The sequence below is a fragment of the Panthera tigris genome, chromosome E1, assembly GCF_018350195.1.
Source record: "Panthera tigris isolate Pti1 chromosome E1, P.tigris_Pti1_mat1.1, whole genome shotgun sequence".
NCBI classification, from domain to species: Eukaryota; Metazoa; Chordata; class Mammalia; order Carnivora; family Felidae; genus Panthera; species Panthera tigris.
The window spans coordinates 34840263-34861923 of record NC_056673.1 but is presented as its reverse complement, the minus strand read 5'-3'; the positions used below and the strand labels follow the sequence as shown (position 1 = coordinate 34861923).

Below are 21661 nucleotides of genomic sequence, written 5' to 3'. Positions count from 1 at the left end.
GGGCCTTTGCACATGTTCCTCCTGCTTCCCCAGCACTCCTCCCACGCCCTCTCCACACCCCACCTTGTTCCTCCACGGCTGCTACACAGATGTGATTTCCTCAGGGAAGCCTCTCCCACCAGGCCAGGCTCCTTGTTAGTCACGGCCCTTCTTACAGTGGGTGGTTGTACATTCGTGTGTATGGCTGTCAGATTAGCTTCCGTCTCCTTCAACAGACTGTGAGCAACACAAGGGCAGGAGCCTGGTCTCTCTCCACCCACCCTCGTACCTAAGCAGGGTGCCTGGCAGGCAGCAGGCACTCAATAAATATTGGCAAAATGTAGCGAATGAGACAAGTGTAAAAGTACATGATGGGACACAAAGTTGGCTCGTCGTCGTTATTCAGGGAAGGCTTCTTGGAGTGGGTGGGATTTGGGCAGGCCCTCGAGAGGGAGGGGCAGAGCCAAAGCTCACTGGCCAGGCGGGCCTGGACAAGCCATGCCTTCTGCTGGCGCCTCATTTCTCATTTGTAAAAGGAGCGAAGTTTGACAAAATGACCCGAGGCCCTGGCATCCTCATAACCGCCCATGTTCTCCTCAGGGGGGTTATTCTCCCGCCGGCCGCTGGCTTAGGCCTCGCTGAGTCGGCCCAGTTTTGCGCACAGACTCCGGTCCTCCCAAGCCCGGGCGGTCCGGTCTGCAATCCCAAGTTCGGCCACCGGGCGGCGCGCGGAGACCGGCCACGCGGCCGGGAGTCCCGGCGAAGACCCGCCTGCGGCTCGGGTGGGTGCCGGGGCCCGCCCCCTCGCAGCCTGCCGCCCTTCCTCCCGGTGCGCAGCGTCCCGGCCTCGGCCGCCAGCAGCCATGCTGGGCGCTCGGACCTGGCTGGGCCGCGGCCTCCTGCTGCCCTGCGCCCGGGCGGGCCTCGCCGCGAGCCCCAGGTACGGGCGGGTGAGCTGGCCGCTGCGACGAGCGCTGCGCCCGAGGGGCCCCGGGCCGGCTGTCACCGCGCTGGTTCCCTAGTACCAGCCCCGCCACCCCTACTGCCTCCTCCGGAACTCCGCCGCACCAAGTCTGCGCTCACGACCTGGTCCAGGCAGTAACGACCTCCTTCCCTCTACTCCTTTCAGTCCCTTCCAGCTGCAGGGCTAGCTCCCTTGGGTCTCTTCAGACACCACCTCCAGGAAGCCTTCCTTGAACCCCAATGCTGGGCCGAGGATCCTTATCCAGCAGCACTCTGGGCTGATCACAGTCCTCGTGGCTTCAGGAGCCTGTCATTTAGGTCTGCCCCCCCCCCCCCCCCCCCCCCCCCCCCCCCGCGCTGGGGCACCAGGCTCCCAAGCTGAGCCCTGTGAGATCTGAGCCAGTTAATGACTTCCTAGGGGTCCTGGGGGTCTGGCCTCATGGAAGTGCCCAGGGCATGGATGTTGAGTGAGACGGTCCTCTGTGTCAATTTTCCCCTCGTTGTCCCTCACTCGGTCTGGTCCCAGATCCGATTATTGCCCTGTCCAGCCACCAAGAGCTTGCAGCCTCCTGCCCAGACCACCAACCCAGGCCTGCCAGAGAGACCCCTCCAGCGCAGCCTCCCTGGGGAGGGGCCCTGTTAGGGGGAAAGAATGGAGGCCGAAGGACCCTTCTGTCCATTGTGACTCACCCTGACCTCACAGTCATCAGCCTTCCCACCGCCAGGTCCGAGAGGTTGGGGGAGACTAACCTGGCAGGGAGCCCCCAATGAGCCACCTTTCTTCACCCCCCCCAAAACACAAGGGGGAGCACAAAGGCCACGGTCTCCCCCGTGGTTCAGAAAGGTGGGTTGGGCTGGGAGCAGGGGGTTCTGGGGGGAGGTGCCAGAGGGCAGGGGGGAGTGGAGCGGAGCGGAGCCGAGCTCTGGGGAAAGCCTAGGAGGGGGTGGGCTGGAAAGCCCTCACTGCACCTGCCTGCCTGTGCCAGGGGTAGCTCCTCCCGGGACAAGGACCGAAGTGTGACGGTCAGCAGTTCAGGGCCCATGCCCGCTGGAGGGAAGGGAAGCCGGACCAACTGCTCCCCATCCACACCCCAGAAGGTCCCCAACCGCCTGGTCAATGAGAAGTCACCGTACCTCCTGCAGCATGCCTACAACCCTGTGGACTGGTGAGTACCCCTGATGTCCTTGCCCTGGGGCAGCTGGGCCCTTGGCCCCTCCTACACCCCCTCCCCCACACCCGGGGGCCAGTGAGTGATGCCCGGCCCTGCCCGCCCTAGGTACCCCTGGGGACAGGAAGCCTTCGACAAGGCCAGGAAAGAAAACAAGCCAATTTTCCTTTCAGGTAACACAGCCACCTTCCCTGGGATGGGAGGAAGGGAGCGGTAGTGGATGGGGGCAGGGGCAGAAGGGTCCTCTGGGCCTGCGGCCGCCCAGGAAATCTCTAGCCGGTCACTGGATGCCCCCCTCCCCCCGCCCCCGCCCGGCCCACCATGTTCCCGTTCCAGTGGGGTACTCCACCTGCCACTGGTGCCACATGATGGAGGAGGAGTCCTTCCAGAATGAGGAGATTGGCCGCCTGCTCAGTGAGGACTTTGTCAGCGTGAAAGTGGACCGGGAAGAGCGGCCAGATGTGGACAAGGTGTATATGACCTTCGTACAAGTGAGTAGTGTGTCCACGTATCGGGCGGTGGGGAGGGGGGGGTTGGTCCCCGCCCGGGGGGGGGGGGTGCCGCTCCCCTCACCCCCGCCCTCTCTCTGCTAGGCCACCAGCAGTGGTGGGGGCTGGCCCATGAGCGTGTGGTTGACTCCCAACCTCCAGCCCTTTGTGGGGGGCACCTACTTTCCCCCTGAGGATGGCTTGACCCGAGTTGGCTTCCGCACGGTGTTGCTGAGGATACGGGAGCAGGTGGGTATATGCCCCCTGGGGAGGGAAGAGGGGTGAGGACTGGGGGGGGTCAAGGGCAAGGAAACAAGAGCCCCCCCTCCCCCTACCGCATGCTGACCTCCAGGTCTGCCCCTGCCTCCCACAGTGGAAACAGAACAAGAACACCCTGCTAGAGAACAGCCAACGTGTCACCGCAGCCCTACTGGCCCGCTCAGAGATCAGCATGGGTGACCGTCAGCTGCCGCCCTCCGGTGCCACCATGAACAGCCGCTGCTTCCAGCAGCTGGACGAGGGCTATGACGAGGAGTACGGGGGCTTCGCCGAGGCCCCCAAGTTCCCCACACCGGGTCAGTGTCCCCTTCATGCCTGCCCCATCCCCATCCCAGCTTTCTGATCCCTGTCCTGGTCAACAGCTTCTGACCTCTGGCTTGGTCACTAGCCTCCTGCTCTCCTGACTGGCCAGTGACCTCCTTACCCCAGCCTGGCACTAGCTACCTAGCGTAGACCTAACTTCTGGTCTCCGCAGCAACGCCGGGACGCTGGCCTGGGTAATGATCTTCGGTCGTCTGTGCTGACCGCTGACTCCCTAACCTGCAGTCTGTCCAGGGAGACGGCCTGTTGAGTGCACTCCCAACCCCAGCCTGGCCCGATCTCTGATCGCCCAGATCTCTGCCCTCTGCGTCCCCCATTCTCTCACCCAAGTGCACTTGGTGCCCACAGTGATCCTGAGCTTCCTGTTCTCCTACTGGCTCAGCCATCGACTCACCCAGGATGGCTCTCGGGCCCAGCAGATGGCCTTGCACACCCTGAAGATGATGGCTAACGGGGGCATCCGAGACCACGTGGGACAGGTGAGGGGGATTAGGCATTCCCGGGAGGGGGCAGGGGGGCGGAGGCAGAGGCTGGGCTTGGCCACCAGCCCCGTGTCCTGCCCGGCACAGGGCTTCCACCGCTACTCCACGGACCGCCAGTGGCACATCCCCCACTTCGAGAAGATGCTGTACGACCAGGCGCAGCTCGCGGTGGCCTATTCACAGGCCTTCCAGGTGACCCCTGAACCCAGCCCAGAGCAAAGACACCTAGCCTGTCCACCTACTTCCGGCTGCCCCTCTTCGTCAAGGGCTTTCTCCGGGACTTGTGGCTCCGCCTCAACTTCATTCTTAATTCCCTCCCCTGTGCCTAGGCTCCCTCCCGGGCCCTCCTGGGAGATGTTGGCTGTCCCCTCTGTACCCAGGCAGGCGGTGGCCTGGTTCTCTGTTTACAGTCTCCTTCCTCCCCACTCAGATCTCTGGTGACGAGTTCTACTCCGATGTTGCCAGAGGCATCCTGCAGTACGTGGCTCGGAACCTGAGTCATCGGGTGTGTGTCCACTGAGGCAGGCGGGCCTGGCTGCGGGAGGGCTTGGGGGCCCCCCGTTGCCCTGAAGGCCGGGGCCAGCCAAATCTCCTCTCCCCACAGTCTGGAGGCTTCTGCAGCGCAGAGGACGCAGACTCGCCCCCAGAGCGGGGCATGCAGCCAAAAGAGGGTGCCTTCTACGTGTGGACGGTCAAAGAGGTCCAGCAGCTACTTTCTGAGCCTGTGCCGGGTGCCACGGAGCCCCTGACCTCGGGCCAGCTCCTCATGAAGCATTACGGGCTCACGGAGGCGGGCAACATCAGCCCCAGTCAGGTGAGGACGCTTGAGGATGGGGAAGGGGTCCTGAAGCCAGGCGGTGAGGGGGACTCCCTCTCACAGGGGCCGTTTTCCTCAGGACCCCAAGGGGGAGCTGCACGGCCGGAATGTGCTGACTGTCCGCTATTCGCTGGAACTGACCGCTGCCCGCTTCGGCCTGGACGTGGAGGCCGTGCGGACCTTGCTCAATACAGGGCTGGAGAAGCTCTTCCAGGCCCGGAAACATCGGCCGAGGCCGCACCTGGACAGCAAGATGCTGGCTTCCTGGAACGGTGGGGCGGCCGGGCCTGAGGCCGGGTCCCATTTACAGATTTACCCTCTATGAAGGCCCCTTCTGTGTGCCAGGCACCTGCTAGAAATCAGGTCTCCCTGTATCCTGTTTCTGATCCTCAGTTTACAAACGAGTGAACTGAGGCTTGGAGAGCTTAAGTGACCCACCCGACGTCACACACAGGGGCCAGGAGCTCTTACCCATTCACCCCATTGCTCCAGAGAGGCCAGGGCTCGGAGGGTCAGGGTGGGCATACCCCCCCCACCCCGCTCCGGCCAGCTTCTCATGGCCACCAGTGTCTCCTCCCTCCAGGACTGATGGTGTCTGGGTTCGCTGTGACTGGGGCTGTCCTGGGCCTGGAGAGGCTGATCAACTATGCCACCAATGGTGCCAAGTTCCTGAAGCGGCATATGTTTGACATGGCCAGCGGCCGCCTCATGCGGACATGCTATGCAGGCTCCGGGGGAACCGTGGAGCACAGGTCGGGGGCCGGGCAGCCTGGGAAGGCTTGTCTCCCTGGGCATTCCAGGCCTGTCTCTGCCCCTCTCCCCTACCTCCTGTTAGGCCCCAACCCCGACTCTGCTATCTGCTCGCCATGAGCTCTGAGCTTCCCTGGGCCCAGTTACTCATCCAGAAAATGGGCTAATGGTACCCAACAAAGAGGTAGATTCTGAGGGTTAAGCGAAAGGATGCGTGCAAAGGGCCTCCTCTGGGAAAGCCCCTCTCTCCCTGGGCCTGCCTGTAGCCTCTTCCCTAATGTCTGTCCCCCTCCCCCCCCCCCCCCAAGCAACCCGCCCTGCTGGGGCTTCCTGGAGGACTATGCCTTCGTAGTGCGGGGCCTACTGGACCTGTACGAGGCCTCGCAGGAGAGCTCGTGGCTCGAGTGGGCTCTGAGGCTGCAGGATGCCCAGGACAGGCTCTTCTGGGACTCCCGAGGTGGCGGCTACTTCTGCAGCGAGGCCGAGCTGGGGGCTGGTCTGCCCCTGCGTCTGAAGGACGGTCAGTGGTGGGCTTGGAGCTGGCCTGGACCCGGTAAGGGCTTGGCTCTCCCTGTGGGAGGCATCAGCGCAGTGTGGTCGTAAGGAGCCTGCGTGGGTTCCACCGCTAACTGACTTTGGGTTGGTCTCGTTAAATTCCAGAGCGTCGGTTTCTCGATATGTGAAACAGCCAACATTGGTACTCGCGGGGTGGCGAGAGAGATGAATTTGGCCATTATGTGAACACGCTTGGCAGCAATGACTGCCGTGCTTGGGATTCATATATCACACGAGGCCTGCTCGGTCCCTACCCTCACGAAGTACAAGAGCGTGGCCCCGGGGAAACAACTAGTCAACAGTATTAACTAACACGAAAGTGCACGCGCAGATGGGTGGTTGCAACGAGAGTGCCATGAAGGAGTAGGTGCCTGGCGCCTTCCTCTTCAGGAGCGCTCTCTGTCACTGGACATGTCTGTTAATGGTCTGCTCTCTCCCCCCCACCCCCAACCCAAGTGTAAGTGTCCTGAGAGCAAGGCCTTGCCTTTTGTTGCTACATGCCCAGGTTCTAGTGCATGTCTGGCAGATTGTAGGTCCTCCGTCAATGTCAGCTGACGTCAACGTTAGTCCCCAAAGGGACCTGGGGAGAGAACAGCGGTGGGGCCTGACTCAGCTCCGGGGAGGTCAGACCAAACCTGGAACAGGTGTCGTTGAGCCAAGGGCTATGGGAGGCCAGGAGGGTCGAGGCGGAGGCGGGGTGTGCCCATGTGGGCAAAGCTGGGTCCCTGCAAGGTCTTAACAGGCGTGACGAGTAGTAGACGTCTCTGGAGGGCTTTAAGTGGGTCGTGATCGGCTCCGGTTAGGTCTAGGAACGTCATTCCGACTGAAAATGGAGGAGGGACCTTTAGAAGGGGGCAGGGGAAACAGGGTGACCAGGTAGGAAACCTGTCAGCGGCATTCAGTCCCGCAGGGGCTGGCAAAGGCTTCGGACGAGCTGGAAGTATGAGATGGGGAGAAATGGTAGGATTCAGGTCTACTCCGGCTGCAGGCCGGTGGACTCGGGCGGGGGGGGGGGGTGGTGGGAGGGAGGAATTAGAAGTGGGGAGTGAGAGAGAGGGAGGGAGAGGCAAGGGTGACGGCACTCTGGCTTGAACAGCTCGGGGGGTGGGGGTGGGGGCTGGGTTGGGTAGACTCTTCTGCATCCCGTCCCCGTCCCCCGCCACTCTGGCCACAGTCTCGGGACCCAGTGACCCTCCCTCACCGCCCCCACCCCCCGCTGCCCCCTGCAGACCAGGATGGCGCAGAGCCCAGTGCCAACTCCGTCTCGGCCCACAATCTGCTTCGGCTGCACGGCTTTACCGGCCACAAAGACTGGATGGACAAGTGTGTGAGCCTGTTGACCGCCTTCTCTGAGCGCCTGCGCCGTGTGCCCGTGGCCTTGCCCGAGATGGTCCGCGCCCTCTCAGCCCATCAGCAGACCCTCAAGCAGGTGTGTGGAGGGCGTAGCAAGGGCGTTTGCGTTGGGACCCTGAGTGGGGGGAGCATCTGGGGCTGCTGTGGGGGACAGGGGCATGGGGTGGGGCTCCTGGAGCTGTCCCCCCGGAGCTCAGGTCTGTGAGCGTGTGGCCATCTATGAGTACGTGTGCAGGTGTCTCCAGGGGCATATCTATACGAGCTGCTTTAGGCAGCGGAGGTATCTGAGCGAGTGTGCATCTGAGGAGCCAGGCCTCTGGCAAGGGAGCGCCTCTGTGCCTGCCTGTTACTGGGGCTCTCAGAGTAGGGAGGGCAAGAGGCAGGGGCTCTGAACACTGAGTGTTCACCAGTAAATGTTTGCCTGTCTGCACGTGTATGCCCCGGGTTCAGGTCTGCCGGCTTATATTTGCACGTTTGCCTGTATATCTCTGCCTCTGTGTGTGTGTGTATGTGTGTGTGTGTGTGTGTGTGTGTGTGTGTGCTCATGTGTGTACGTACGTGTTCCCACATGCCCAGCAGTGACTCCCTGAGGCAGCCTCCCAGCAGCGGGTCTGGAGGATGCTGAGCTGAGTTCCCATTCCTTCCTGGGGATGTAGTGTGGGGTGGAGGGAGGATGGGGAACCCGTGGTAGGTGTGGATCCAGCTCCCTGCACCTGACCCTGGAGTTGCCTTTCTGTTCCGGCCAGATCGTGATCTGTGGAGACCCCCAGGCCAAGGACACCAAGGCTCTGTTGCAGTGTGTCCACTCCATCTACATTCCTAACAAGGTTCGAGACTGTGAGCCCGGCCCCACCCTCCAGCTCCCTTGTCTGCCACCCCCATGCGGCTCTCCAATGATCCCCTCTTCTGTAGGCCTGGGAGAGGAAGCCCACCAGTGGGCCCTGCCAGTGTCCCAGCGCCCCCCTGGGTGACCGTCTACTCTGCTGCCATCACAGGTGCTGATCTTGGCCAACGGGGACCCCTCCAGCTTCCTGTCCCGTCAGCTGCCCTTTCTGAGTACCCTGCGACGGCTAGAAGACCGGGCCACGGCCTACGTGTGTGAGAATCAAGCCTGCTCAATGCCCATCACGGAGCCCTGTGAGTTACGAAAACTGCTACATCAGTGACTGCCTCGCCCTCCTCGGGCTGGGGCAGAAGGCAGAGCTTCCCAGCTGATCAGAGACTCAGGCCCGGCAGGGCCCTGCACACCCTGCGGCCATCCCTGGGCACCCTGTCACCGGATGCCCTTGGACATCCTCACTGGCCCACCATGGGCCCCCACTCATCCTGGAATAAACCTAACGGCATCCTGCAGTAATCTCAGGGCCTCGGCCTTGCTTGGGAGAGAGGGGCCTCGGGCTGACCCCTTTGCCTTCTCGAATTCCTTCTTCACCTCTAGAGGTCACCAGGCTGACGCCGCCCCGTCCGTGGTCATTGCAGCTTGAATGAAACTGAGGGCAGGGGGCCTGTGATGATCGCCAGGGGTGGGGTTGGGGTGTGGACTTGTCCTGGAGGGGAAAGGCTAGTCCTTGCCCTCAGTGGGGTTAAGAAAGGGGCCTGCTCTCCTCTTCCCATTGTCTCCTGTTTTAAGCTGGGGCAGTGGTAGAGGATGCTTCACATGAGCATTTATTTTTCAAGGAAGGGTAACATTTGCATATTCTCTGGCACATCATGGGAGCTAAGAACCAGGGATGGTCATTTTGGGGGTGTCCACCCAGCCCCCAGCCTTAGCAGGATGGAGGCCTCCCTGCAGGAGGTCATACTGTCCCTGCCCCTGCTTTCACACAAACCAGTCTGGGGAGAGTTCTCCTTCATTTGGAACATCCGTTGGGTTGGAAGTCATTCTCCAAATCGGGTTCCTTCCTGCTGCAGGGAAAGCTGGTACTTTTCTGTGGCCTCCTCCTGTCCCTTCCGTGTTGGGAGATGATCACAAGTCCTGTCCTTGGCTTCCACATCTTCACAGACCCCAGAAACCCCATCTAGCTTCCGCCGCGGGGAAGGTACTGGGAAGCATGCTTTGGGAAGGGCAGGTGCAGCGGGATGAGGCTGACAGGCGGGGGTGGGGGGGTGGGGGGGTGGGAGGAGCTTCTCCCTCCCCACACCCTTCAGGGGTCTGCCGAGCCTGGGCACTGTCGCAGCCCCAGAGCCACCCGGTACAGACAGCCAGAAGAGGCTGTTGGAGGCGAGACTGGAGTGGGACCACTGTTTGTGCGGATGTCAGCAGTGGGGAGGAGTGGGAGACCGGACTGTCACTGCAAGGTCTGCACATGGTCACACACAGCCACACATGCTCAGTGGGACCAGGGTCAGCTTTGGCTGGGCAGCTTTTGGTGGTGCAAGCCACCTCGGCCCATCTGGAGGGGATTAGGGCTCTGGCCAACAAGGTCAGCTGGCCCTTTTCTGGCTAGAGCCTGCTCAGTGTTGGCCAGGAAGTCTGAGGACTGGGCCAGTGGAGCCGGGTCTGGGGGGGGGGGGGCGGGCAGTGAGGAGGGAGGATGGAGTGTGGTGAAGCACAGGTGGCCTTTTTGGCAGCCCCAGCCCTGGCTCTGGAAAGTCTGGGCAGTTTGCAAAACCCTCTGCGTCCGTCTCGTTGACCCATACGAATGAGGCAGTGAGGCAGGTACCTTTGGCCTTCGATGGTTAGATAGTCAAGGCCCAGGGAGGGTAACAGACGGACCTGTGCCCACTCATCACATCTGGTTCTTTCTGGGGCCTTCAGGGTACAGTAAAAACTGCTGAACCTTCCTCTTCCTCCAGGAGGTGCAGGCACAGCTGTGAAAGGAGGTACATTTGGTGTTTCCTACCCCTCTAGCCAGCCTTCACTCTGCTGTGTGTCCTCAGTTCCCTTCCCCTGATACCAGGCATGTGCTTGAGAAAGGGATCCCGTAACAGGTTCAAAGGAAGGAGTTAGGGCCTTAAAGGGTTAGGGCTCCCAGGAGAGCTAGCATTTTCTGACTAGGACAAAGCTGAACGTAAGTCTTGCTCAGATACGGGATTTTTAAAGTCTGCAGCCTTTGCTGGTCCCTCTTGTGTCCGCTCCTCGCCCAGCCAGCAGGGGCTGTTCTGGAGAAGCTGTGGGCCAGTGCCACTGGAGACAGGACCTCCCAGTTTGAGAAGTCACTGAAATAATGTCATCTCCCAAGCCTCAGTTTTCTTATCCAAAAAATGGGACGACCTCCACCCAACTCCCAAGGCTGTGAGGTGACTACATGGAATGATGTGTCATCGCTGAGCAGAGCATGTCAGAGATGGGATTATCTCAGTTCCTGAGGGAGCCAGCCAGGCTGTGAAGGAGGTGTAAGGGGGAGACGGTTGGAGGGGGCTGGTGGGGCTGGCAGAGCAGGTATGAAGGCTCTCCCTCAAACCCAGAGGACATCTGAGGCACACTTAGGCCTAACTTCTTTGTTAGGAAACTGAGGCCCAAGGAAAGGAATTTCTTGTCCATCTCATTCTCCTCCCTGCCTAAGGTTATTCATCTAACAAAGATTTATTAAGTACCTACTATGTGCCAAACATGGGACCAGGCTCTGGTGAGCAAAATGGACATAAAGTCTTGTCCGAGGGAACATAGAGCCTAGAGGGGGGTTTCATTACTACAAACATAAACCTATAATCTGAGTCTGGGTGAAGTCTTCGAGGTTCCAGATTCTTGTCTAGCTCTGTACTGTGTCCTCAGCACCTTGACACTTAGTAAGCACTGCAATACTTGCTGAAAAAGGCCATTCTGAGGAGGTGATGGTGGAGCTGAGACTTGGAAGGTAGGAGTTAAAGAGGGTTTCACCCTTTCTTTTTTGCCTTCTCTGTAGGTCTTGCCTCCCTTCTCCCCTTACCCACTCAGGCTAAGAGAGCATCTGAGGCGGGGTCCCCTGGTGCCCCCACCCAGGGATCAGGATGCTTTAGGGGGCAGGTCACCCCAGGTCCCAAGGCCAGGGAGGTAAATGTGTCTGCCCCACACCCTGCCACCTTCCTGGGTATGCTCTAGAATAGAGCTCAGCCCAGAGACAGGGGTGGCCTGGATGATGGATGGAGGTGTGGGACCTGCTGACCACCAGGAAATTTGACCATTGGGCCGGGCAAGCCTCTCTGGGCTCATTGTACCCTCTGCAAAGAGGGGATGATTAAAGTCCCTACATCCTGGTGCCAGCCCTGGGGCTTCTTGACGCTGTGGGGGAAGGGCAGGCCGACCAGGCAGACTGCGGGCCTGCGGGAGGGATGAAGGTGTCAGACACGTGGAGTGAACCATAAATAGGCCCCTCTCCCAGAAGACCGCTGAGAGTTCAAGCCTGGCGCGGCACGCGCGGAATGAGAGCAGAGACTCCCGCCAGGAGGGAAAGGCACTTAAGGGATCTGCTCATTAGCATGCAATGCAAATGAGCTCGGCCTCATTTACACAACACGGTGCCCGGATTTGGCGAAAGGGCAACCCGAGAGGCTGCAACCTCTCGGCGCCTCCCCACTGCACTCGCTGCAGCCCGCCCTCGAGGGGGCTGAGACACCCACCCCGGGCGGCCGGAGGCACGCGGGGGCTGCTCGGGTGGCTCGGGAGTCGGGGGGGGGGGCGGGGACGGGAGATCATCCGGTCCACGCCTCTGCCTCTCCGCAGTGGCGTCAGCGCCCCGAAGTCTCGGGACCCAGCACTGACTGACCTTCTTGGTCCCGCCGCCGTGTCCACCTTCCCAGAGGTGGGGAAGTGCTTTCCGGACGTCTAATGCTCGACGCCCTCTCCGCCCCACCTCGCTCCAGCGCCCAGCGCTCCCGCGGCGCTCTGCACCCGGGCACCTACAGCCTTTTGGGGCGGCGCTGGCGGTGAGAGGGAGCAGGAGCTGACTGAGCCCGGGGACTCGCGAAGGTGGGGCGGGGCGAGGTTCCCGGGGCACACGAGCGTGTGCGCGAGTGGAGAGCTGCAGACACTCGAGGACCCGCTCCCCCGGTAGCAGAGGTGTGCGAGAGCAGCCACGAGAAGCTCCTGTCCTGCGGCTGCCTTCCCAGCCGTACTGGAACTCGAGAGGGAAAAACTGAGACACGGGGTGGGAGGTTGGTAAGACCTTGCAGGCCAAGAGCCAGCAAAGCCCAGCTCCGTGCTTCCACTCCCTCCTACACACCCGAGGCCACCGCAGGTCCCTTCGAGGGAGCTTCTCTCTGCTCCTCAGCTGATCTTGGGGACCTGGGCTCTGGGACTGGCTTGACCTGTTTGGGGCCACGTGTTCGAGCTCGAAGCCCCTGCGAGAGATCCACGGCTTCCAAAGGATCCCTAGGGGCAGAGAGGAGGAAGCTCAGGAGTGTTGACCTGAGGTCAGGGTCGGCGGCTTAGCGTTAGAAGGTCAGGGTCAACGTCACAGAAGTGGACCTGGGAGAGGGGTCTACGAGGAGGTTGGTGGAAACCACGCCCAGACCTTGCTTGCCCCGGACTTTCCTAGGCTCCGCCTGTTTCTCCAAGACCGTCCCCCTCCAGCCTGAAGCCCCTACCCCCGGGACATCCTACTCCGCTCCTCCCCTTCTTCAGTCGCGCTCCCGGGCTCGACTCCAGGGTAGGCGATTAATCCGGTGGACACCCAGGGTTTCGCTCTGGGGACCCTGGTCACCACCCAGAGCCCCGGCCGCCAGCCTCTCTTCTGCCCAGGCCCGCCCAGAGCTGGGCCCCGCCCTCCGGCTGCGGTCCAATTCAGGGGTCTTGGACAAAGGGTGCCCCGGGGCCCGCAGCGCTATCCCGGGACCCGGCGCCGAATACTCTGATTCCCCGGGGCTCCCTCCAGGGGAGTCCCAGAGACCCCAGCGGCCAATAGGAAAATGGGTTCGGTCTGGGTAGCCGTCTAATTGGCTCTGGCCTTCGGGAGCGGACCCAGGGGCAAGGGGAGGGGAGAGGGGCGGTCCTGGGCTTCAGGGTGGGAACCGGATTCCAGCTGTGGTTCTCTCCCCCGGCGCCCCCGCCCGCACTGCCACGGCGGCCCGCCAATGGGCGCGGGGCTCGGGGCCGGCGGCGCGCAGCGATTGGCTGCGAGGCTGGCTGGGGAGAGGCGGGGCCGAGGCTTGAAGTTGGAGTGAGGGATCCAGCTGTGGTGTGCGCCGGGCTCCTCGCGGCCGCTTTCGCTCGCTCGCTCCGCGTCTCGGCCGGAGGAGGAGGCAGTGGCGCCGGCGACAGCTACGGCAGCGGCAGCCACCGCGGCGGCTGCGGCGGCGGCATCTCCGCCTCCACCCCCGCCCGGGACGGCCCCCCACCGTCTCCCCGCCCCTCCCGGACCGGGAGCCCGCCGCGGGGCGGAGGAAGGAGCCGCCCCCCACCCCCTTCAAACCCACCCCCAAAGAGATCCCTCTTCCCCTCCCCCCGCCGCCGCTGGCGCGGAGCCGGGACGATGCTGACCCCTTAGATCCTGCTCCAGCTGCGCCGCAGGAAGAGGGGGCGCCCCTCCCCCGTACCCCCTGTTCTCCGACCCCCTTCTCTCTCCCCCTCTCCCGGCCGCTTCGCCGAAGGTAGCGCCGAATCGGGCGACTGGAGCCTGGGCGCGAAGCGAAGAAGCCGGAACAAAGTGAGGGGGAGCCGGCCGGCTGGCCCGGGGGGCCCCAGGAGCCCTGGGGAAGCGGGACTCGCGCCGGGCGGGGCTTCCCTGCGACCCGGCGCCCCGCGGGCAGCATGCCCCTGCGGGCAGGGGGAGCTGGGCTGAACTGGCCCTCCCGGGGGCTCAGCCTGCGCCCTAGAGCCCCCCAGATGCGCCCCCGCCGGGGCCCCCCGGTTGCGTGAGGACACCTCCTCTGAGGGGCGCCGCTCGCCCCTCTCGAGACCGCCCGGGGCCCCGGCTGGCCAGAGGATGGACGAGGAGGAGGATGGAGCGGGCACCGAGGAGTCAGGACAGCCCCGGAGCTTCATGCGGCTCAACGACCTGTCGGGGGCCGGGGGCCGGCCGGGGCCGGGGTCGACGGAAAAGGACCCGGGCAGCGCGGACTCCGAGGCGGAGGGGCTGCCGTACCCGGCGCTGGCCCCGGTGGTTTTCTTCTACTTGAGCCAGGACAGCCGCCCGCGGAGCTGGTGTCTCCGCACGGTCTGTAACCCATATCCTCCAGGGCACGACGGCCGGGTTGGGGGGTCCGCAGGGGGGCGGGCCGAGCCGCCGGAGGGGACCGAAAGCCAGGTGAGTCGGAGAAGTGAGCCTGGAAGGTGGGCAGATGAGAGTGTGTGTGTGGGGGGCGCTGCTCAGGGAGGGAGGGGGCTTCAGAGTGGGAGCGGAGCCGCGAGCAGGTTTGGCTGATACCCCAGACGAGCCCCACCTCGGTACACACACCTCAGTCCTCCTTGGGGGGTTGGGATCCAGGCCAGGAAAAGAGAGGAGACGTGCCCCGCCGGTTTGTAGCTGGATGCTCTCCAGATGTGGGCAGGGGAGGGTCGTCATCCTCCAGATGTGGGAAGCTTCGGGAGCCTGGGAGCTCTACTCCGCCCGCCGCCCGTTAGCGAGCTGGGTTTGGTTTCCGACTTTGGGGGGTGGGGTGGGGAGGAAGCTGCGGGGACGGGGGAGGGGGACTGCAATCTCCTGGGTTTCCCTCCTGCCCGCCCCCCCCCCCCCTTCACCGGCTTCAAAGTTTGAGGTGGATTCTAGGGTCTGATCCCCACCCCCAACCTGGTCCTTGAGGCTGAGGTTTTTACTGACCCAGAGGGAGATGTTGGGGGTGGGGGGGCGGGGACCGGGTCCTAACTCCCCCACCCCCACCCGCGGGTTGGAGGCACAACAAGGAGATTCCGGCGGCGGCTGATGTCAGGGGCGCAGAATGAGAACAAGATGTGGTGAAGGGGAAGCTGTCTGCCCCCAGAGCCGGAGTAGAGACCCTTTCAGCTGGAGCCCAGTGCCCGGAGTGCCTCCTTTCTCCCCAATTCTTTATTCAGTGCGGGGTGCTTAAGGGTGGGTTGGGGAGTTTTGTGCTAGATTTTTTCTTGTAGAGGGAAAGACTGTGGCCAGTGCTTTGGCAAGCGGGGGATGGGATTGAACGGGTCCCAGTTACCCTTTCATAAACACAGAGTGCTCCCGCCTGAGGGCAGAGCAGGTATGGGAGACCGCAGCCCTCCAAGAAAGTATTGGGGGAACCGCGAGCCTGTGAGCCGGTCGGCTAAGGAAGACTCGGGTCCAGCACCCCGGAGGGTCTGCTCCTTGGCTGGGTGTGTGGAATGCAATCCCCACATTTCAGGGAGATAGATTTAGCACTGCCCCCTGTTCTCTGCCTGGTCTGGGGTGGCATGGGAGACCCCAACCCCCCTGCCCCCCTGGCCTCTTCCCCTCAGTTCCTAGCACAAAGCGCTGCTTGACTACTGCCGGGTTCCAGGCTCCGGGTGGGTCCCGTCACTGCCGGAAGGAAAGGGGAGGGGGAGTGTGCTGCCATCCCAGGTCTTGACAGCTTCTCCTGACTCCTTCCTCCCAGCTCAGAGGCTCTTTTGCACCAGGGTGGGGGACCTCAGGTTTCCCTTGCAACCCCTGAGAGCCCAACCGGGACTCTGCTTTGGGGAAGGTGTGTGGTGGTGGGGGGGGGGGGAGCCTGGTGTTGCCTCACTCTGCAGTTCGGCTGCCTCTAGTGCGCAAAGCAGGGATGTGAGCTTGGGTCCCCCCCCCAACCCCCATCCTCTACACCCCGTGGGTCTTTAGGAAGCCCCCCTCGTGACACCCTCTCTCCATCGCTTGCCCCTTCTTTTTTCTCTGAGCTGCTGAAAGAGAGAGGTAGGAGGTCTCAGAGAGCTCTGACTCCTCCCCTACCCCCGAGGCCCCTTTCTCCATGGCAGAGAGGGACCTGGGGAACAAATGTCTCTCAGAGGATGAGCTCAGCACATCCTTCCTCTTGACCCCTCACCACCTGCCCTCTCCAGGAATGGGGAGTGAAAGCACCATTCCCTTCTCCTGGGGGTCCAGGGGAGATAGTGAGACCTTGTCTCCCCTCTTCCTCTAAAACAGCCAGGCCTCTGGGCCAGCATCTCCCCACCTGCCCTACCTCTAGGTGCTAGTGGATGGTCTGGGTGCAGATTCCTTCCTTGAGGGGCTCCGGGAGGGAGCAAGTGGAGAGGGCTGGAAGGAGGGAAGAGAGGTGGGACCCCAGGGCTCATCTTGGGGATGGAAAAGCAGGCCTACGCCTGGGGTGGTGGGAGTCTGGGGGGTGGGGCATTGGCATCACTGGGTCTAGACAAGTCGCTAAGCCTGGGTTGGCTGAGGATGGGCTGAGAGAACAGTGTCTTGGCAAGGGAACTGCCTAAGCCGTGCCCCACCAATCCCATCACACCTGAGTGTCAGGGGGAACCTGTCTTTTCATGGCCGGGGGGCGGGGGCGGTGGGCTCTGAGCTGACTCCTGGACCACGGGCTTTCCCTTCTCTCTTTTTGGTGTCAGTGCACCTCCACCTCACTCCACAAGGTCCTCTGCACCTCTGAGTCTGAGGGACATAGGGGCACCTCCCCCACTATCTGAAGCCAGTTCCACTTTTGTTGGCATTTTTCTCAGCCCCTCCTTTTTGAGCCTCTTAGGACACCAGGTTTCCTAGAGAGGAGATTTAGACCCAGGTAGGAAGGTGTGTGTGTGTGTGTGTGTGTGTGTGTGTGTGTTGGGGGGAGGGGAGGGCAGCAAAAGGAAGAGAGGCTCAGAAGTGCACGTGCTGGGAAGACCAGGGGTACTCACATCAGAAGGGCCCCCTCCTCCCCGGTTACAGGAGAGCGTGTTGGACTTTCCAGTGTGTGTTTCTTGAAGTGTGAGGGAGTGTGCCGCCCCTCCCGGAAAGGAGATCCTGAGCATTCCCTCTCCGGCTGTTGTGTCACATCTGGAAGTTTGTGTAGGAGTTTCTCCAAGCTCAGAGCCCAGCACAGCTTTTTCTCATTTGGAAATCACAGGCTGGCATTTGGGATGCCGAGAGGGGGAGTGGGAGGGGGGCCAGAGGGGGAGAAGGGAGCCTGCCAGGAGTAGGGGAAGGAGAAGGGGGAGGCCCGAAAGGCAGGAGCCCTAATGGCTTCCAGAAGTGAGTGCGAGTGTGTGACTGCATCACTGTGTGTGTGTCTGAGTGTGTGTGTCTGGAGGGGAGGGGGCACCGGGAATTTCTGGAGTTTTCCTTGCCACTGTCCCAGTGCCCCAAGTTTGCCTGTGTCTCTTACCTTAGGGAGAAGTCTCCATTTTGGTCCTCAGAGGAAATGGGAGGGGGGTGTTCTTCCTGTCTCCTCACCAATTCCCTCGTCTCATTTTAAAACTCCAGACTCTCCAGAGGGGTTCTGGGTAGGAAGGTTGAGGCTGGGGAATGGGATAGGACTGGGGAGGGCAGAGCATCCCCTAGCACTCCTTCTGCCCCAGGCCCACCTTCCTTCTGGGTCACACACCCATTCTACTCCACAGAACTGTTGGGGGACTCCCCATCACCCATGGTGCCAGCTGGAGCCATTCCTGGGATTACCCCCACCACTCAACCCCCCCTCACCCCTCGCCTCCCGCCCAGCCCTCACCCCACCCTGCCTGCCTCAGCCAGGGTGGCGACAGACACAACTACTCACACGTGTGTGTGCGCGCGCGCGCGCGCGCACACACACACACACACACACACACACACACACACAGTCACAGACATTTGAATCAGATTTCTGGCCTATTTCCCCTTCCAAAGATTCCAACAGGCCGGCTCTCTCTTGTGTCTCCGGGTCTCACGTCTCTGTCTCTGGGTGGGGCCGGCTGCCTTTCTTTGGGCTTCAGTTTTCAGTTCAGCTGGAAACCTCTCTCCCTGCACGCCCACAGGCTGGAGCGCAGACCACTGGGGAACGGGCTGTGGGAGTGGGGGCTTGGCTGGAGGGAATCCCCCTTTCGGCCTGCCCAGTGCCAGCCACATGGCCGAGCCCCCGTCTCCCACCCTACCCCCTGGGAATGCCGTTTCCCATAGACGCCAGCCTCTCATAGGGTGGACCAGACTAGGATCCCACCTTCCCAACTCATACTGGGAGGCCAGGATTCCTGGGTCCAGGCCCGTCTCCTCCTCAGTGCTGCGCAGTCTCAGATTTCCAGGCCCCAGTTGGGAAGGGGGGCAGCTGGAGGGCCTGCTTCCCTTCTCAGTCACACCCGGGCCCCCACGTGCCCCTGGAGGTGCCCCCCCCTCCTCCCTCCTCTACCCACCCCCCTCTCCCTTACAGCTGCCAGGCTAGGCAAGGGCACTAGATAAAGCCCCACGGAGAGGACTCAGTTGGGCAGATAACATGCTCCAGTTGTCCCTCCTGGAGGAGGAGGGATGGAAGTGTGTTTCCTCGCCCTTCCATTTCCTTTTTCTCTGCTTTTGATGGTGGGTTGTGGGGAGAAGAAAGCCTCCCCTCTCCTACCCACCTCCCCCTTTGGGATCCACTCCAGCCCGGACAGTCACCATAGCAACAGTAGACATGTGACCGCACAGGTCTCTCATAGTCACTATGGCAACCAGTGTCCCCCGTTCCCTTGGTTGCCATGGGGATTTGTCACATGGTTTCCCCCCAACCTGATAACCTGTGGGTCCTCCTGCTTTCCCTTCCCTGCATGAGGACAAGACAGCAGTCTGGCTAAGGGGAGTTCATGTGTGAGGGGTCCCTTTTAGTTGCCATAGCAACAAATCCACACCACCTGGTGACACATCCTCCTGTTGTTATGGCAACAGAGGAACATCACACAGTGACATAAGGCCATGTTCCCAAGGAAACAAGCCCTACCCTGAGAAGGGTGAAAGACCCCCATCTCCACTGATTACTTCCCAGTTCAGATTGTCCCAAATTTCCCCCTGCTTTGGTGTCTTCCCTCGTCCGTTTACATTTCCCTGAAGGGAAAGGGGAAGGTAGAGAGCAGACAGGATGTACCTGGGAGTAAAGCTAAATTGCTAGGGGGGTTTCTGTGGTTAAGAGCTGGAGATGGGGTTATTTAGAGGTAGAATCTAGCTATAAGAGGCCCCAGTGTGAGCATGTGTAAGGTGGGGACAGGAGTCCCAGCTCCTCTGTGGTGTCACTTCTGCCCCTCACTCCCCCCACGCCCACCCCAAGTTATCAATTTATCACTGTTGAGGCAGACAAGGCAGGAAAACATGAATGGGGAGATACACCCGGTTTCTAAGCAGGGAGATTGATTGATTGCTTGCTTGCTTGATTCATTCATTCATTCATTTTCCCAATGCATTGATCATCGACTACAGGACAGGCACTACTGTAAGCTTCGTATGAGCCGTAAAATCAGAGTGTGCCTGCCTCAGCAAGGGAGACAAGACTAGTGCACAGATGGCACAGTGGAGCCACTGCCATTGGAGGGGTCCAAACAGGTGTTCCAGGAGTTTTTCCCAACGGAACTACCCACATTCCCCCTTGTGGAGGTAACTGCTCAAATGGGTCCCTTTCTGCAGAAGACAGGAGGGGGTAGCTCGGGGCAGGCAGACCGGTTCTTGAGGGTAATTGTGTCCTGCTCTTTCCCGATAATCACCCTCAGAGAGCTCCCTCCCTATCCTCCTTTTTCCAAGGTGACCCCTGGCTGACCCCATTCTGGGGAGAGATCCATTGGGCTCGGGCTCCACTCTGGAAAACAGCTCCATGGAAACAGAGCACTCTTTATTTACCTCGTCCATCTACTTACCCCAAAAACCTAGAACTATTTTTTTTTTTTTTTTTTACTCTTATTCTTGTGAGGAGGAGGTGGAGGCAGGGGAAACTGTAGTGCCTCTGCCCATGTGGGTGCCTGTCAGTGGGCAGGGATGTGAAGGCAAACCGCCTGGGTGGCAGAGGAGGCCTGGGAGGGGGGATTGAGGGCATGGCGGGCCGTTGCAGAGTGGGGTGGCCTGAGCCTCAAGATGGAGATGGGGGGCGGTGGCTGGGACCAGCTGGGAGGAAAGCCCTGGGGTTCCCTGACAGAGCCTTCTCACTCCAGAAGTGGGGTCCTGACAGGAAGATTCCACCTGCTGTAGGCCCTTTGCGCCCCACAGTCTGGCTTCGTGGGTCATGCCATGGGCCGCCATGACACCCTCCTCACCTCCAGCCCCGAGGCCCCGCCTCCGCCCAGTCTCCACTCTCTCCTCCTTTCTAGCCTCTTTGTTTCCCCCACTCTGCATTGTATTTGAGAAGAATAGGATGCTCGCTCCCTTCTTTGTCAGTCCGGTGTCCAGAACCTTCTAAGGTCCAGAAGCCGCTTTGTACATCCTCCTGTTGATGGGCTGGAAGTGAGTCCCTTAATAAAACCCACTATGTGGAAAAGACTCAGGGCCTGTGTGTGCAGGGTACGTTCTACTCTGTGTGGGCTGGGGACTTCTGTCTAGCACAGGGCCTGATGTGGAGTGGGTCCTCGTTACTTAAATGCGTGACTGCGTTTGGAGGCGTCCGAGGGCTTTGGGAGGCCAGGGGGCTGGTGGGTGGTGGGAGAGGCAGGCTGAGGCCGTGTTGTGGTGAAGGACCCTGTTGTTTAGTTCCGCCTGTCTGTCTGGTGCCAGGACGGTCCTGACCCCTCCCCCACAGGCCTGGGCAACTACGGAAACAGGTCTCCCAGATGGGGGACTTGGATACCTCAGTCTCATCCTGGCTTCTCCCGTGACCTTCAGCACATGACTTGGGCCCTCTGGGCCTCCGGGTGCTTGGGTTCTGGGGAAGGAAATGGTCTACCCCCGCTACCTCACGGGGCTGTTGCGAGCCGCAGATGTGGCATGGCGTGAAGGTGCTTGGTAAACTGTAAGGCAGGCATAATCCGACTTTAGGTTTGTGTCACACATTCACATACATTATCTCATTTGCTTCTCACATCTTCCCCGTGAGGTAGGGAGAATAGGATTCAGATTCAGCAGCACACTCTCAGTGTCTGGCATTTCCACAAGCTCGATCGATTTTATCCCCCGAGTGGCTTGTGCAAATAGTCAGGGTATTTGTGGCTTTTCCTACTGCACCGCCGAGGAGTCTGGGTCCAGTGGGGTGACGGCCAAGGTGGGCCCGGATCTGGGGTCGGTCAGACATGTGAGCCGGGGTCCTCCCTTCGCACCTGGTTCCACCTCAGATTGCGGGGGGGGGGGGGTGGTGTCGTGGAGCGGGAGGCGCAAGGGCAGGTGCGGGGCACGAGGCGCGGGCGTGGCTCCAGCCCCGGCCAGCTGTTTCCTTGACCGCCTGGATACCTGGTTTGAGCGCATCAGCATGTTGGTTATCCTTCTCAACTGTGTGACCCTGGGCATGTTCCGGCCATGTGAGGACATCGCCTGTGACTCGCAGCGTTGCCGGATCCTGCAGGTGAGTGTGTGTGCGTGGGGCGGGCGGGGGCGGGGGGGGGGAGGGTGTTTTCCCTCCCCCTTCTCAGTTTCCAAAACCTCTTGTCCCCACGTCAGGCCTTTGATGACTTCATCTTTGCCTTCTTCGCCGTGGAGATGGTGGTGAAGATGGTGGCCTTGGGCATCTTCGGGAAAAAGTGTTACCTGGGAGACACTTGGAACCGGCTTGATTTCTTCATCGTCATTGCAGGGTGAGGGCCTGGGCTGGAGGTGGGAGAGCAATGACCAGATC

General features: G+C 61.3%; 3 protein-coding genes across 14 annotated transcripts in view; 2 read left to right on the top strand and 1 right to left on the bottom strand.

Annotated features, from left to right (window-relative positions):
- Window positions 1-827: 827 nt before the first annotated feature.
- On the top strand, window positions 828-8513 carry SPATA20 (spermatogenesis associated 20). 3 transcript variants are annotated; one of them, XM_042967156.1, is made up of 16 exons: window positions 828-940; window positions 1881-2108; window positions 2220-2284; window positions 2448-2602; window positions 2705-2848; window positions 2973-3174; window positions 3548-3678; window positions 3769-3873; window positions 4112-4186; window positions 4286-4495; window positions 4578-4770; window positions 5082-5250; window positions 5557-5768; window positions 7033-7232; window positions 7903-7983; window positions 8152-8513. In XM_042967156.1, the coding sequence occupies exons 1-16, from the start codon at window positions 843-845 to the stop codon at window positions 8320-8322; spliced, it is 2439 nt and encodes an 812-aa protein (XP_042823090.1). In that variant the 5' UTR covers window positions 828-842; the 3' UTR covers window positions 8323-8513. The 3 variants fall into 3 exon arrangements, with proteins under 3 accessions (XP_042823090.1, XP_042823089.1, XP_042823088.1); XM_042967155.1 differs by lacking the exon at window positions 828-940 and adding an exon at window positions 1637-1786 and having other exon boundaries at window positions 1929-2108; XM_042967154.1 differs by lacking the exon at window positions 828-940 and adding an exon at window positions 1637-1786 and having other exon boundaries at window positions 1929-2108; window positions 5557-5801.
- An 809-nt stretch (window positions 8514-9322) lies between these two features.
- Window positions 9323-13376, bottom strand: LOC122233418. Its single transcript, XM_042965452.1, has 7 exons — window positions 13339-13376; window positions 13130-13199; window positions 12778-13015; window positions 12589-12648; window positions 12298-12446; window positions 11842-12210; window positions 9323-9967 (listed from the first exon to the last, which is right to left on the bottom strand). Exons 1-7 carry the CDS (start codon window positions 13374-13376, stop codon window positions 9911-9913), a joined length of 981 nt encoding a protein of 326 aa, XP_042821386.1. The 3' UTR covers window positions 9323-9910.
- Window positions 13377-13700: 324 nt separating this feature from the next.
- The window catches only part of CACNA1G (calcium voltage-gated channel subunit alpha1 G), a 61464-nt gene continuing 53503 nt past the window's right edge, over window positions 13701-21661 (top strand). For all 10 annotated transcript variants that reach the window (XM_042966380.1, XM_042966379.1, XM_042966375.1 and 7 more), the window contains exons 1-3: window positions 13701-14240; window positions 21280-21391; window positions 21487-21620. In XM_042966380.1, coding sequence (XP_042822314.1) covers window positions 13999-14240; window positions 21280-21391; window positions 21487-21620 — 488 coding nt within the window. In that variant the 5' untranslated portion in view covers window positions 13701-13998. The remainder of the gene's footprint in view (window positions 14241-21279; window positions 21392-21486; window positions 21621-21661) is intronic.

Coding starts and splice junctions, on each gene's coding strand:
- SPATA20 (XM_042967156.1), top strand. CDS start 843: ATGCTGGGCGCTCGGACCTGGCTGGGCCGCGGCCTCCTGCTGCCCTGC. Junction 2,285..2,447: donor CAAGCCAATTTTCCTTTCAG/GTAACACAGCCA, acceptor TTCCCGTTCCAG/TGGGGTACTCCACCTGCCAC. Junction 7,984..8,151: donor CCATCTACATTCCTAACAAG/GTTCGAGACTGT, acceptor CTGCCATCACAG/GTGCTGATCTTGGCCAACGG.
- LOC122233418 (XM_042965452.1), bottom strand. CDS start 13,376: ATGCCGCCGCCGCAGCCGCCGCGGTGGCTGCCGCTGCC. Junction 12,447..12,588: donor GAAAGTCCGGGGCAAGCAAG/GTCTGGGCGTGG, acceptor CTCTGCCCCTAG/GGATCCTTTGGAAGCCGTGG. Junction 12,211..12,297: donor GGGACCTGCGGTGGCCTCGG/GTGTGTAGGAGG, acceptor CCCGTGTCTCAG/TTTTTCCCTCTCGAGTTCCA.